This window comes from Triturus cristatus, chromosome 11 (genome assembly GCF_964204655.1).
Source record: "Triturus cristatus chromosome 11, aTriCri1.1, whole genome shotgun sequence".
NCBI lineage: Eukaryota > Metazoa > Chordata > Amphibia > Caudata > Salamandridae > Triturus > Triturus cristatus.
The window spans coordinates 1,119,095,831-1,119,110,636 of NC_140594.1; the positions used below are offsets into that span (position 1 = coordinate 1,119,095,831).

The 14,806-nt window shown below is 42.7% G+C and overlaps 1 protein-coding gene across 1 annotated transcript in view; it reads right to left on the bottom strand.

The window, feature by feature from the left end:
- The window catches only part of LOC146786146 (cytochrome P450 2J2-like), a 281,239-nt gene that overhangs the window by 19,879 nt on the left and 246,554 nt on the right, over window positions 1–14,806 (bottom strand). The window contains exon 6 of the mRNA XM_085635650.1: window positions 3,942–4,083. Within this exon, the coding sequence (XP_085491776.1) occupies window positions 3,942–4,083 (142 nt within the window). The remainder of the gene's footprint in view (window positions 1–3,941; window positions 4,084–14,806) is intronic.

Here is a 14,806-nt window from a genome sequence, read left to right on the forward strand (position 1 = left end):
AGACAATTACATTTTAAGAAGAACCACCCCAAGCTGGTTTTGAATCCTTACACATTGGATCCATATCAGTCTGAAAAATGATAACAGTGTATCCACATCACCCAACTCTGCCCCAGGCCCAAGTGGAACATGACCAATGATGGGAGTGCCCTGAAGAGAACTCTAAGAACTGCTGTGTTACCACGGATGGATTACAATGAAGCACAGATAGGCACACCCATTTTGTGTGGAAGGGGCTCTCCTTGTATCCCTCAATGGTTCTTTTTGTGAACCACATTTAAAACGTCTGCCAGAATCACACATTGGGTGTGATTAGTAGTCTGCCCTGACTGAAAGACTGCTGCAGCCTTACCACTGTTTGAGTTAGAATGCCTCATTGCTGCAGAGGTCTGTGCTCTGATCATCCTGCAGGCTAAAGACATTGATAAGATTAAGAGTGGCTTGGATGTCACACCTGCCATTCCAGCATACTGTTTGCACCCAGCTAACAAAAGCCAAATCTGCCAAAATGAGAGCTGCTCTAAATAGGAGCACCGCTTTGTGTCAAATTCCCCTAATTGCTCTGTGTAGTATTGAATTATACTGAAAGAATAAAGTGCCTTCTTTTAATTCACAAGATAATCACTGGACTGGACAATACGTTATTCTTTCTGTTGACGGACTGTTGAGCTCTTAGCTCTTTCCCTGACGCTACTTCCCTTAGCAGCCTTTAACTGCTCATGTACACTACCTTGAAAGTCAAGTGTGGAATGGATGTACTTGGCCAGATGTGCAGAGTCACAGATAGACATACCATTGTACCCTAGTGGCAAATGGCTTCAACCACCTTGGCTGTGGCCCATTGGCCCCTAAATGGAGTATGAGACCTCAAAAGTGGGCTGAATCACACTCTTTTTGTGATCTAATCATCCTTCTACGCACTAGGTGTATGTGCAATACCAGGAAAGCATAACATTCTGCTAAACTAAAAGAAGTTCCACTTGGTGCTGACTCACCATTGGGATAGCATGATGGACAGATGTGGGAGTAACATTCCTACTGTTGGCAAGGTTTCATAAATGACAGATTAATCGTGCGAAGACTACACAAAAGGTCCAAAGACGGTAGCAAGATTCAGGTTCATGGCGAAATGGCATATATTTGCAGCCATATTTTGTGATCCAGTGGTGAGGGTATAGACCAAACACAAAGGGAAGAGTCAATTTAACTCCTCTGTTATGGAACCTTACAAAGTCCCAGGAAGATAACTTGCTGTGCATAGTCACATGTTGTCCGACTTAAGTGAACATACAGTCAGCATGTTTTCCCAATATATTTTGTATAGCACATTTTTGGACAAGTTGCATTGATCAGGAATGGCAATGCAACTGCGGAAGTGCATACAAACAGGCAAGCTGGGAGGTGATCCCACATATTGGCCCTATTAGCTGCTCAGATCTTTTAGTGGCCAGAAGTTAATTTGATTTCTCTGTTGTCCAGTTTATCCTTGCTCAGGCCACCAAGAAGTGGTTATTTCTCACATCTGAAGGTGTCCCTTTCTCCTGCCATATATTCAGGGGCATATGTTGGTGGTTTGAGTGCCCAATAGTAGATCTATTTGCATCTGGAAAAACAGCACTGCTCTGTGTTTTGTTTATGCCATCTTTACAGATCATTAGATTTATATTCAGGTAGTTGATATTAGTGCACATGGGGCAAAAATGCAGCATAAAAGATCATTATAAAAGTGATGATTTCATTTTAAGATGGAGTTTTGATTTCCTGCTCCGAAGTGGATAACCTATGAAGCACACTCTAATAAAACTCCAATAACGGTTCTGGAAATTGAAAGGGTAGGGCTCCAGAAGCAGGGTTAATTAAAAGCAATATCAGAGGCTGTTCAACAGCCAGACAGAGTACACCATCCGCCAAACCCTCGGTCTGACCACATCATTTAGAGATATTTAGGGACCGTACGTTTTCATCAATAGAGTTCTTTTGGCCCCATCAATAGACAACTTCCCCAACAGCCCACAGAGTAGATATTGTCAGTGGAAGGGCATTACACTGCTCACTCTATGCAGGCTGGATGGGGAAATGTTTTTGTTTCTGTCTGTCCCCACAAGGAAAAACCTGACAGTGAGGAACAATGATAAAACTTAATGACCCACACACCTTAGGAGAAAACTCCAGGGTGTGTGGGTCATTGGTGTTGTGTTTTCCGGAAACAAACTGACACTTCAGGAGTTTGTTTCTGATAAGAAATAGTAAAAGTGTGGTCGACTGACATCAAAAGAAATGATGGACCTCCAGCCAAATGTATTGTACCTTGACCGGAACAACTGTGACAGCAGTTCTCTTCATGGAACAGAGATGTCTGCAGGTCTGGTAGTTTTCTCACATTTGACTGCGAGAAGTCAGTCAGGATGGCAGAGGTAATGTCCTCTGGCACCCTCATAAATAGGGTACCATCTGGAAAACCGTACACCAAGCCCATGTATCTTGTAAAGGTGATCAATCACTTGTAATGCCCCCCAAAGAAGGGCTCCACTAGGGTTTACCAGTTGCTACTCTAACGTCCAATAGGTAGCGAACAAGGCATTTTGTCAATCCTGAAGACGGTTGTAAAAGTCTGCCTCTTTCATCTTTATACTTATTGAAGGCTTTTGTTTGTTGTTAAATCCACACACCATGATCAAATAAACTACTTTTTGGTCTAATTGCAACTCAGATAAAGAAAAGAAATGAAGAACCTAGCAAAACTGGCAGATGGCAGGGGAGAAAATGACAAACTCCAAGTCCTGTCACTACTGTTTGGAGGATAATGAATCCAAAAATAGGACTATGTGGGTCAACACATTCCGCAGATGGATAACCCTGCAATACACTGAGCACTTAGAGTAAGTTCTAAGAAAGGATTATCACTTTCTGTGGAGAATTGGTCAACACAAAGAGAAATATATACTTTGGTCCATGGGACGCTTGTCAAAAACAAAAATGGTGCTGGGCTTTTCCAAAGGGCAGCAGCCTCTTGAATGACGTATGGAGGGCTTTTTGGGTTACACATTTGCAGGATATTATTGTGGACATCTGACTTTCACTATTTCTTAAGTGCTCAAATGATATGCATCTACAGAAAGCTGTGGTGGGGTGTCAGTCCTTTAGGACATCTCAATAGCATTTAAGTAATTGTATTTGGCACAATAGAACACAGTTGTTTCATTGTAAAGATGTCAGTACTGTATTGTTGGTGTTTCAGTACTATTGTCTCATCATTGTGGTAAGCAGATACAAAGAAGAGGGAGGGAGAAGTCTAGATTACTTGTCAGTGATACTCATTGCTCTGTATCTGCTCTTCCTCATCAAATGGCTAACATTTCCCTCACCCACTAGTTGGGTGAGGGCAAGGTGTCTAAAGCTTTAAACCCTAAACACCCACAAAGGTCCTCTTTACCTCAGGCGCCACTTCAAACCCTATGCCCAGGCACGATCACTGAGATCCAATAATCTGAAACTTCGCAAACTCCCGCACATTCACAAGGCAAGAAAAGATGGTACATCATTTGTTTTCCTGGCCTCGAAGTTGTGGAATGCCCTCCCTCTCAGTCTGAAAAGCAGCCCGACTCAAGCTTTGACGTAATTTAGGATCACTGTAGTTAAAGGTGCTCTTTCCGCCGGCACACTTCTTCGGCCATTGCTGTGCACTCTACAAATGTATTGTATTGTATTGTATTGTACTGGAAAATGAAGCATCAAGGGGTACTTCAGATCTGTGAGACAACAATGAGGAACATACAGACACTGGGATGAGGAGCCCAGATCTGGGGCAAAATATAGGTCTCTTTTGGGTTGGAGCCATATCTTCTGAAAGTAGACGATCGGGTGTAATAATGATTAGTGGGAAGGGATCTAAACATTCAGCGTCAAGCGGCATAGGAGCGCGGACACTACGAGGCCCTCACCTTGGATGTCTGGTTGAGTCATCATGTGAAGGAGTGCCCATCGAAGAGTAGTTGTTGTGGTCTCAATACCAGCCCCAAACAGGTCACGTAAAATTCGTTCCAAGTTGTCTTGGTTAAAAGTAGAGTTGGCATCTCCAGAGTCCTGGTTGGGAGGAGAAGAAGCAGGTTTAGCTGTTGAATGCTTTAAAACATCACTATAATTGTAATAAAGAAGAATTGCAGTGAGCATGAATTCAAATGATGAATGGAAAAGTAGTCCTACTTAATAGAACATAGATTGCACTGAAACCTACAGCATTAAATCACAGTTCATAAGCACAAGATGAAGTGCTAAAAACAGTTGCAAAATAATCTGTAACTATTTTATTGGCCTTTAATCTTTAGATAACTTTTTTTATTCAAGCGTCCAGCTTACATAAAAAGGTTTTGTGAACTACTAGGAGACTTGTTCAAATGCAAAATTTCGATGCCATTTTTAGCTCAACGCCTGTATCCTCAAATGCTTTTTTAAGTGAGATTCTCATTTGAGTTAAAAAAACATAATGACAATAGATACTGCCAACCCGCTTTTCACTACAAAAAGGTAATTTTACTGAATCTTCAAGGAAGTTTCTGGAATTTTCCTAGAACAAGCTATTCAAATTCACACACCCCAACTTCTACACGCCACGTAAAATATGTAAAGTTAAAAGCCCTTAAATGTACTGCAATTGTAGTTTACCTATGGTGTTACAATTTAATCCAGTGGAGAAGCGTAATTCCCCTAATGTTTGCACGACAATCAAAACTGCAGTAATAACTTTTTGTTACCAAAAACCTGTGGCGTTACGAGTTTTGATCTGCCCCACTTCTTTGGACCAATAGTCCCAGGTGCCCATAACCCCTCCCTAAAAATCATTTCGAACTAATCTTCATAGAGATGAATAAAACAACATTGGGTGTGTGATGGATTCTACAGGGCCAGACTGTGAGCCACAGGCAGCTCAGGGAAACATGTTTAAACCCTTCCTGTTCACCTCCTCCCCTCTATCCATTCTTGGCATCTCTCTCTTCTCTCTTCATCATCCTCCCTATTCCTCGCTTCAGGCTATCACTGAGGCTGTGCAGTGAATCCTGGCCAGCAGGAGAAAGTGTGTAGGGCGCAAGTGGCTCCAGCCATCCCAGGAAATGCCTGGTAAAAAAATTATTTAGTTCTTATTTCACTGTTTTTCCCTCACTTCAGCAATTTGTTGCTACCTCCTCAGACTCACCCCAATGCCCAATAATGAATACATCACGGATGTAGCTTTAAAATGGTATCTCAGTTTCGACCCCTAGTTACTTCTTGCAATGTACTGTATTGTTCTGCAAGATTTATAAAACACTTACTACAGCATTTGGGGCGTTGAAGTTCTTGCTTACTTGGGTAGCACTCAATACTGTGTGCTGTGTTTGGATGGAAATGTGTTGTCTTTTGTTTTGATTCTGTGTGGGAAGTATTCCATGTTGTGCGTGATGACCACTGAGATGCGGTTATCATGTTATGGGATGCAGCACATAGCAGTGTGATGGATGAAGAAGTGTGAGAAACAGGTGCTTAGTTTATGGATTTCAGTAAGCTGGCAGCATTGAGTAGCTCTGAAGATCCCTTTTTAGTATTTCCTATGTCCATAGTCTACTTAGCTGGCTAATGTACTGGGCTGTCCATTGTGAGATATATCATTTACCTCTTTATAGTCCTGAGCAGGCGTAGGTTAAAGGAAGAAGTGGTGGAGAAATCTGCTGGGGTGGCCTTTGTTGGTGTCATTTCAAATGAGATAGTCACTGCGAGATGTCAGGAAGTGGCTGTGGTATGTTGCTAGTCGGGACCTGCAGTGTTGGACTAAATTATAGTCCATTGCTGGCCTGCGGTGTGCAGCAGATCCCCTCAGTTATTCCTTGCCTGATCAATAGGTAATGGGGGGTTTATTACTATGGACACGTATAATGCAGACTGATGGCTATGACCCTCAGCAGGTTTGTCTTAGGTGTATGTGTAGGAGTGTCAAGCAGTCAAAGGGAATTATAATGCAGCCTGAATGACCTACAGTTGACTGTCTAACTGTTGAGTGTTATGGTATTAGTTTTAGTTGAGGTTATATATTTATTGTAATTGACTGATGTAAGGCCCCTACGGTCCAACTCTTTTTTTATGTAGGCCTGACTCAATCTTGGATAATGGAAGTCGCCATCTTTTAAATCTTAAACAATGGAAGCTGCCGTCTTTCACGATTTATGCAGAATCATTGTCATGTCTGTCATCTGACCTTATGAAATCATCAAGTTATTCAACTAATGACACAGATGTAACACTTGATGAGACATAAGCCTGGGTCAAACTTCTATTCTTCACCAGGTCAAGGTTCAGTTAGAATAAAAAATAGACATTTAGCTGAAATAGCGTTGTCTGAATTGACGTCCTTTTACTTTATATCTCCATAAGGAAACATCTGGGGGGACACCTCTGAAGCACATAATCTATGTCAGACATTCTAAATTTATGTAAGAAATTCCAATTTCTGGTAAGATTAAGTATTTCAGACTGCCAATTGACCACTTGTCAGGAGAGTCGTTCGCCCAGATTATTGCACAAGATTCTGCCAGAGGTGACCTGAACATACTGCCAGCACACTTCTCAGATGCTACATCTTGGCTGAAGCCGATAAAGCTGAGTCCAGGAGGAAGACAGCAGTGTGTGTTTGCCCTTCGCAGGGAACACTGTCTTCATGTCTCTGCTGATAAAGACAGCCTTTGCTTTCAACAAGGTACGCAGTACGTCTCTTCCCCTCTAAGAAACTCTAGACTGCAATTTTCTCTTCCTTTGGTGCTCTCTTAGGGTGTTAGGTTCTAGATGGCATTTTAACGATGTTAGACATTTTCATGTCATTCTCATTATTTATAACATGCCTGCTTGCTGTGGTTGGCCTGAACCTTTGACTTGGTCCCGGTCAAGCACGACCAGATGTCCCCGGTTGGTACTTTTTGCTTTTAAGCACTAGAAAGCACATTTTTACATTTAGTCTTTAGCAATTCATATCTCTGGTTCTCTACGTTGGAGTTTTGCCAATTTGGTGGCACTTTAAAGTTAAAAATATTTCCTATAAGACTACCTACTTATACCAGCTAAGGGTACCCTCCCTTTCCAGGGGCACCTTAGTTACAGGTTTGGTTGTAATCTCACCTGAGACTACCCTTACTCTTTTTGTCTCTCCTGGCACATACTGATCTGAGAGCACAAACCTGTCAACCTCCATGGTGTGACGGGTGCATGTGTCTCTCAGGACAGTGACAGGGATCCCATTCACCTGAATGGGGTATAAGTGCCAACTCCCATCCTCAGAGAGTACCAGCTTGAACCTGCCTACCAGCAAAATACTAAAAGAGCCTCCTTACCTGAGGTGTTCTCCTTTATGGATACACTGGCAGCCCAGTGCTAACCACCTTTTTGGAACAGGTGGGGTCACTGCTGAAGTGACTTGGTTGCTGAAAGTCGAAGCAAACCTTGTTCTCAAAGAATTTTTAAGAATCTGCTTGTCAGAGTTGGGATAGGATTTTGATATCCTTCTTTTTAGGTTTCTGGTGTACTGAGGGAGTCTCCTTGGTGGGCTTACCATCTCTCTCTTTAGGGTTTTGTGGGTCTAATATACCCCCTTCTTGCAGTTTCCCCCTTGGACTTCTTGCATACTCTTGTCCTTACCCGCTCATCAGCTTTCCGAGCCAGCTCTCTAGGGCTAGAAAGCTTTGAATCTACCAGATATTGGCATAACTTTTCTGTGGGACAATTACTCAAAAAGTGCTCCTTCATGAACAGATTGTAGAGCCTCTCATATGTTTTTTCTTTGTTATCTTGTATTCAGCCCTCTAGTGTCTTTCCTGAGATGTCAACAAAGTCCACCCAAGATTGGGTGCTGACTCTCTGGGTGCCCCTGAACTTCATACTTTACTGCTATGAGGTGAGACTAGACTTTGTAATCAGACACTGTTTCATGTGGGAGTAGGATTCTGCTGCATCCCCCTCTAGGGTCAGGAGCCTATCCCTCACAGCTGCTGGGATCAACTCTCACAGGAGTGAACCCTGGTATTGAAAGCTAACCCTCCTCATTCTAAGGGTCGTCTTCAATGCTGTCAGCCATTTATCTATGTCGTCTCCCTCCTGGTACTTAGGGTCACCCCCCTTGGGCAGCCTTGGGTCAAAATCACCACCCCTTGGCATCTCAAACATTTCGCTACCACCATCTCTTTTCTCTTCCTCCCTTGCCCACTGCTTCTTGGTCAGGGTCAACTTCTTTTCCTCCAGGGGTTTGTAGGCTAACTGGGCCTCAAATTCTCTAACTCTGAGGAACATTTCTGCTTTCTTTTGGGTGGATCCCACAGATCCTCTCCTCTCACTAGCTAAAGGATGGGCCCTGGTTTCTGAAGTAGTGGACAGACGGTCACCCTTGGTAACCCTCCTCCTTTTTTAGGTTGGAGGGATCACATTCCCCCTCCTGTTCTACCTCTAGAGCTTCCTCTGTTATGTCTAGCCCTGCCCAGTCCTTAAGGGACTGCACCAGCTCAACCTTATTGGTGTTGGAATGGGCTGGTATCCCTCCTTCTTCACCCTAAGCTCAGCCACAGTCAGTGGGGTAGACTAGTTACATCAAGCTCCATGGTCTTCCTAAGTTTTTAGTCACTCAAAAACGTTAGCAGTTAGCACCAATTGATTAGAGCAATTTAGAATAAATTAAAAATAAAGTAATTTTAAAAAAAGTAGTCCAAATGTAAAAAAAATTTAAAATCAATTTTACTCTAGGTCAATATGTAGAATTTTCACATATCTTCACTTAAATGCTGTATGGTGGCATTAAACACAAGTATCGCATCCCACCACAGTGCACAAAATGTTAGAAGGTGGTTTATTAGTAGGTGTAGGTAGTTACATAAAGCCAGTAATAACACCACAGTCACAAATAAGGTCAAATTTCCTAGGGCCAGATGTACTACCATTTTTAGTGGCCGCAAAACGGAAATTTGGGAAATTTGTGACTTCTAAAAGGGTTGTAGGATGTACAAACCCTATTTTGCGAGCTGGTATCCTATTACCGACTTGCAAAATAGGGTTTGTGAGTCACTAATAGGAAGGGGCGTGTCAAGGGTGTCCCTTCCTAATAGCTAGTTGCAGGGGTATGTAAGATTGTTTTGCGACTGCAAATGTGGTCACAAAACAATCAAAGTTACCACCAAATGTCAAATTGGTGGTAAACTTGCCGCAAATGGAAAAAGGTCGAAAACGTTTTCTTTTTTTCTTTTAAATGAACCCCGTTTTCCTTTAATTTAAGGAAAAATGTTGCTTTATTTAAAAAAGCAAACACAGGCATGGGGGACTGCTGTCCCCAGCAGGCCACCATCCCTGTGATTGTAGCCTATTCTCATGAATATTGATGAGGCAGGTCATTTGTGACCCCATTGGAATTGCTAAATGTGTCTGAGACACATTAGTGCATTCTGTTTTGATAGAAGCAAAAAAACGCAAATTTGCAACCCTCATAACTGAATGGTCGTACATCTGGCCCCAATACATTAATCCTTTATCAACACTTGGCAGCATGGCTCACAAACAGTCAGGCTTAACTTAGGAGACAGGTGTGTAAAGCATTTAATATCACCAAAACAGTAAATGAGTAAGACAAAGCACACAATCAAAATCCAACACCAGTTTATAAAAATTGGAAATATTTTTAACTTTAAAATGATACTGAAACGTCAAAAAACAATGTAGGGAACCAGAGACATGAATTTTCAAAGATCAAATGTTTAAAATGTGCTTTCTAGTGCTTAAAAGCATGAAGAGCCAACCGAGGACATCTGGTCGCTCATGACCGGGACCGCGTCAAAGTTTCAGGCTGACTGCAGTGGAGCACGATTCACTCAGTTTAGGTGTAGAGGGTATATAGGCGCTCATATAGTATTCACACTGTATTTACTAAGGTTCAAAAGTGTACAGTGCATCCAAAAGGGAGAGAAAACACCCTAACTCTCCAAAATTCAATCTTAAGATTGATTACAATATTCACAATTTTTCGGAGCACTCGTGACTAGTACAATAGAGAAAAAACAGTAGTCAAATGATAATACAAATAAGTAAATTGGGTTCTTGTTATTCTTCTTCTTTAATTTTCACAAATCCTCCAGTCCTTTGCGCCAACGCGTTTTGTCATAATTGGCAATAAACCTACGACTTCCTCAGGGCTTGTAATTTCTTTTAAATGAGAATCTCAATAAAGGTAATCCACTTGGTATTTTTCGTCCGAATAATAAAGTTTCCACAATTTGCTACATATGTCCAAAATAAATCTCCTAGTGTTTCAAACGGCAGAGGAAACGCAATACGTCAATTCGTGATTTTAGATTTTGCTCCTATGTCTCTCTAAACACGGCGTTCATTACCGTTGTGGGTCGTGATTTTAAAGTTAGGTCCCCAAAATATCTGGCACCTTCTCCTGCCGTAACTCAGCCCGAATACAGGCCAGAAGCTCTGGGTTCCTCCTTGGACAGTTGGAACTACAAATTCCCACAATGCACCTGGTCAAATCCTTAAAAGTCCACTGGACGCTGGTCAGCTGAGCCCTTCTTGGTGTAGTTGATGCAGGTGACTTCTTGAAGCTCTTTTGTGACTGTTGCTTTCAGGGAGTCCACTTCTTAATCCTTTGATGCATGGCAAACGTCCTCCTTTATGAAGCTCAGAGTGTGTAGCAGGTCCAGTCCTTCAGAGCACAGCCCGGTCTTGGTGCAAACAAGGAGTCCAGCAGGCCAGTCCTTCTTCTCTTGATATTTCCAGGCAGGGATCTCAGTTGCTGGGCAGCTCTCCCATATGTCTCCAGGTTTATGGGTTGGCAAGAAAGGGGGCACCCCTGATCAATGGAGTGGTGGATGCTACCCTCATTGATGACAACTTCCTTAGAAGGGTGGCATATTTATGTCCCAGAAAGAACTGATCCACAAAAATCAAAATAGCGAAACTCTTTCCTGGAGGTTCATGTCTGGCCATCCCAACTGGGGAGGGGGTGCAGGAATTGGGAATTGGCCTGGTTCCTGTCCTCACTGTCTACCTACCTTTGAAGACCAGTTCAGTTTGGCTACCCACTCCCTTCCTGTCCTGGCATCTGCTGCTGCAGATCTCCACCTATGAGATGGTTCCTTTGTCTCAGCCAAGGCCTCATTGGAGTAGCTTGGTTCAGCCTGTCAAATGCTGGTCAATCCGGAGGCTGCTACAGGGCTGATTTTAGGTACGTTTCGGAAAGTAGTTCTAAAACTACTTTCCTACTATAGTTATAATATATTCAACATTGGCAAGTTTCTAGATTCATTGTAACTATTATTTTCATACTTGATTTAATATTTTAGCTCACTTCTGTCAAAAGTTAGACTTTATTAAAGTTTAATCTAGCCTTCCCTTGTCAGCCTATAGAGCTAATGTACTACAATGAGGAAAAACTGAATTGGGAGTTGTTCCCTCACCAAGGCGTATAAAACATATTTTATAATGTTCCTGCTTATTTCAACAATGCATTCTACCCTGGGGCAACTAGGTCAGACCTTAAGGGTGACTTATATGTAAGAATAAGGTAGTTTAAGACTGTTGATGTATCTTTAATTCAAAAGTCAAATTTGGACATGAGCTGGATTAAAAATGACAGCAGGCACCAAAGCAGTATACACTTAAGTGCGTTAAATCCACTGGGCCTCTAAACCTACATGCCCTCATGCCCTACCATATACTAGGGACTTACAGGTAGATTGCCAGTACCAACTGTAATTACACCTTATTACCATATATATTTTACACAGAGCACTGGCCCTGAGCCTGGTTAGCAGAGCCCAGCGCACAGAGTCGGAAAACCAGCATTTCTTAGTCCAAAAGGGGGCTCATTATTTATGCATTTCTTAACCCCTTCGCTGCTAGGCCTTTCCCCTCCTGTGCTAAGCCTTTTTTGGGCTATTTGGGGTAGTGCGCGCTTAGGCCCCTGCAACCTTTTGACCACATAAGGTATCCACGCCAAATTTGCATCCTTTTCTTCCAACATCATGGGGATTCTAAAGGTACCCAAGGTTTGTGGATTCCCCTGGACGGGTCCCAGAAATTAGCCAAAATACAGCTACATTTTGGGTTTTTTGGGGAAAAATGGGGAAAAAAGGGCTGCAAATGAAAGCGTCTGGGTTTTTCCCTGCAAATGGTATCAAAAAAGGGTTTGTGGCGCTGAAATCACCATTTTCCCAGCTTTTAGGGAATGACAGACTTTTGACAAAAAAACAACAGTTTTTACACAGTTTTGGCATTTTTCTGGGACATAGCCTATTTTTGCTATTTTTTGTGCTTTCAACCTCCTTCCAGTTAATGGTAGAAATGGGTGTGAAGGCAATAATGGATCCTGGAAAGCTATACATTTTAGAAAAGTAGACAATTCTGAATTCAGCAAGGGGTCATTTGTGTAGATCCATCAAGGTTTCTTTATAGAAACTAACAGTTAAATATAGGAAAAATTGAAAGAAACAGCCTTTTGTGTCAACGTTTTCACCTGTAACTTTTTCTAATTATGACAGCTCTTTGAAAGCAATATACCGTTACATCCGCCAAACCTTACTGGTTGTGGGGATATATAGGACTTGTAGGTTCACCAAGAACCCAAGGAACCCAGAGTCAAAAACTGAGCAGCAATTTGCAATGGCTTTTTATTATGTACCGGGTATATAGCAATTATTGTGGGAAAATGTATACATGGAAAAATCGGTATGAAAGACACCTATATATTTCTGAAATGGGAACAAATTATAGAGTTTAGAAACAGTAGATATTTGCACATTTTCAAAATTGGGAATACTCATACTAGCATGAGAATTATCGGTCATTTTTCAAAATGATTTCTTTTTTACACAATGTCTTTCATTTGGAAGGCAGAAAAGCATCAAAAGTCAATAGGTAATAACAGTTGCTTTACAAATCTGAATTACCCTAAGTCTCCCGATAAAAATGGTACCTCACTTGTGTGGGTCGGCCTAGTGGCCGCGACAAGAAACGGCGCAAAAAGCAACGTGGTCACTCCTCAATTTCGCAGTAAAAAATGACCCTTTTTTGGCAAAGTGCCTAGCTGTAGTTTTTGAACCATAGCTCTGCCGGCACCTAGGGAAACCTAACAAACCTATACATTTTTGAAAACTAGACACCCTGGGTAATCCAGGATGTGGTGACTTGACTGCCTCCCACCAGGTTCTGTTACCCAGAATCCCTTGCAAACCTAAAAAATTGTCCAAAAAACCCACATTTTCCCCACATTTCTGTGGTGGAAAGTTCTGGAATCTGCGTGAATCCACAAATTTTCACCCAACCTGCGCTCCCCAAAGTCTGCCGAGATAAATGGCACCTCACTTGTGTGGTTCGGCCTAGTGCTCGTGACAGGAAACGGCACAAAACGCAACGTGGACACACCTCAATTTCGCAGTGAAAAATGACCCTTTTATGGCAAAGTGCCTAGCTGTAGTTTTTGAACCATAGCTCTGCTGGCACCTAGGAAAACCTAGCAAACCTATACATTTTTTAAAACTAGATACCCTGGGTAATCCAGGATGGGGTGACGTGACTGTCTCTCACCAGGTTATGTTACCCAGAATCCCTTGCAAACCTAAACATTTTTCAAAAAAACCACATTTTCCCAACATTTCTGTGGTGGAAAGTTCTGGAATCTGCGTGGATCCAGAAATTTCCAACCACCCTGCGTTCCCCGAAGTCTTCCGAGAAAAATGGTACCTCACTTGCATGGGTAGGCCTAGTGCCCGCGACAGGAAACGGCGCAAAACGCAACGTGGTCACACCTCAATTTCGCAGAGAAAAATGGCCTTTTTTTGGCAAAGTGCCTAGCTGTAGTTTTTTAACCATAGCTCTGCCGGCACCTAGGGAAACCTAGCAAACCTATACATTTTTGAAAACTAGACACCCAGGGGAATCCAGGATGTGGTGACTTGACTGCCTCCCACCAGGTTCTGTTACCCAGAATCCCTTGCAAACCTAAAAAATTGTCCAAAAAAAACACATTTTCCCCACATTTCTGTGGTGGAAAGTTCTGGAATCTGCGTGAATCCACAAATTTCCACCCACCCTGCGCTCCCCAAAGTCTGCCGAGATAAATGGTACCTCACTTGTGTGGGTCGGCTTAGTGCCCGTGACAGGAAACGGCGCAAAACGCAACCTGGACACACCTCAATTTCGCAGTGAAAAATGACCCTTTTATGGCAAAGTGCCTAGCTGTATTTTTTGAACCATAGCTCTGCCGGCACCTAGGGAAACCTAGCAAACCTATACATTTTTTAAAACTAGACACCCTGGGTAATCCAGGATGGGGTGACGTGACTGCCTCCCACCAGGTTCTGCTACCCAGAATCCCTTGCAAACCTAAAAAATTGTCCAAAAAACATTTTCCCCACATTTTTGTGGTGGATCGTTCTGGAATCTGTGTGGATCCACAAATTTCCTCCCACCCAGCATTCCCCCAGGTCTTCAGATAAAAATGGTACCTCACTTGCGTGGGTGGGTCAAGGACCCGCGACAGGCAAGGGCCCAAAACCTACTGAGGCGACATCAAAATTACCTATCACAAACCAACCTGGTTTTGCATGCGGGTCCCATGAGTTTTGGGCCCGGGGCTCGGCCGTCATCTAGGGAAACCTACCTAACCCACACATTTCTGGAAACTAGTCACCCAGGGGAGTCCAGCGAGGTATGGCTTGCGTGGCTCCCTCATAATTCTCCTACCCAGAATTCCCTGCAAACCTCAAATTTCGCCGAAAAATTCACTTTTTTCTCAAATTTCTGTGTG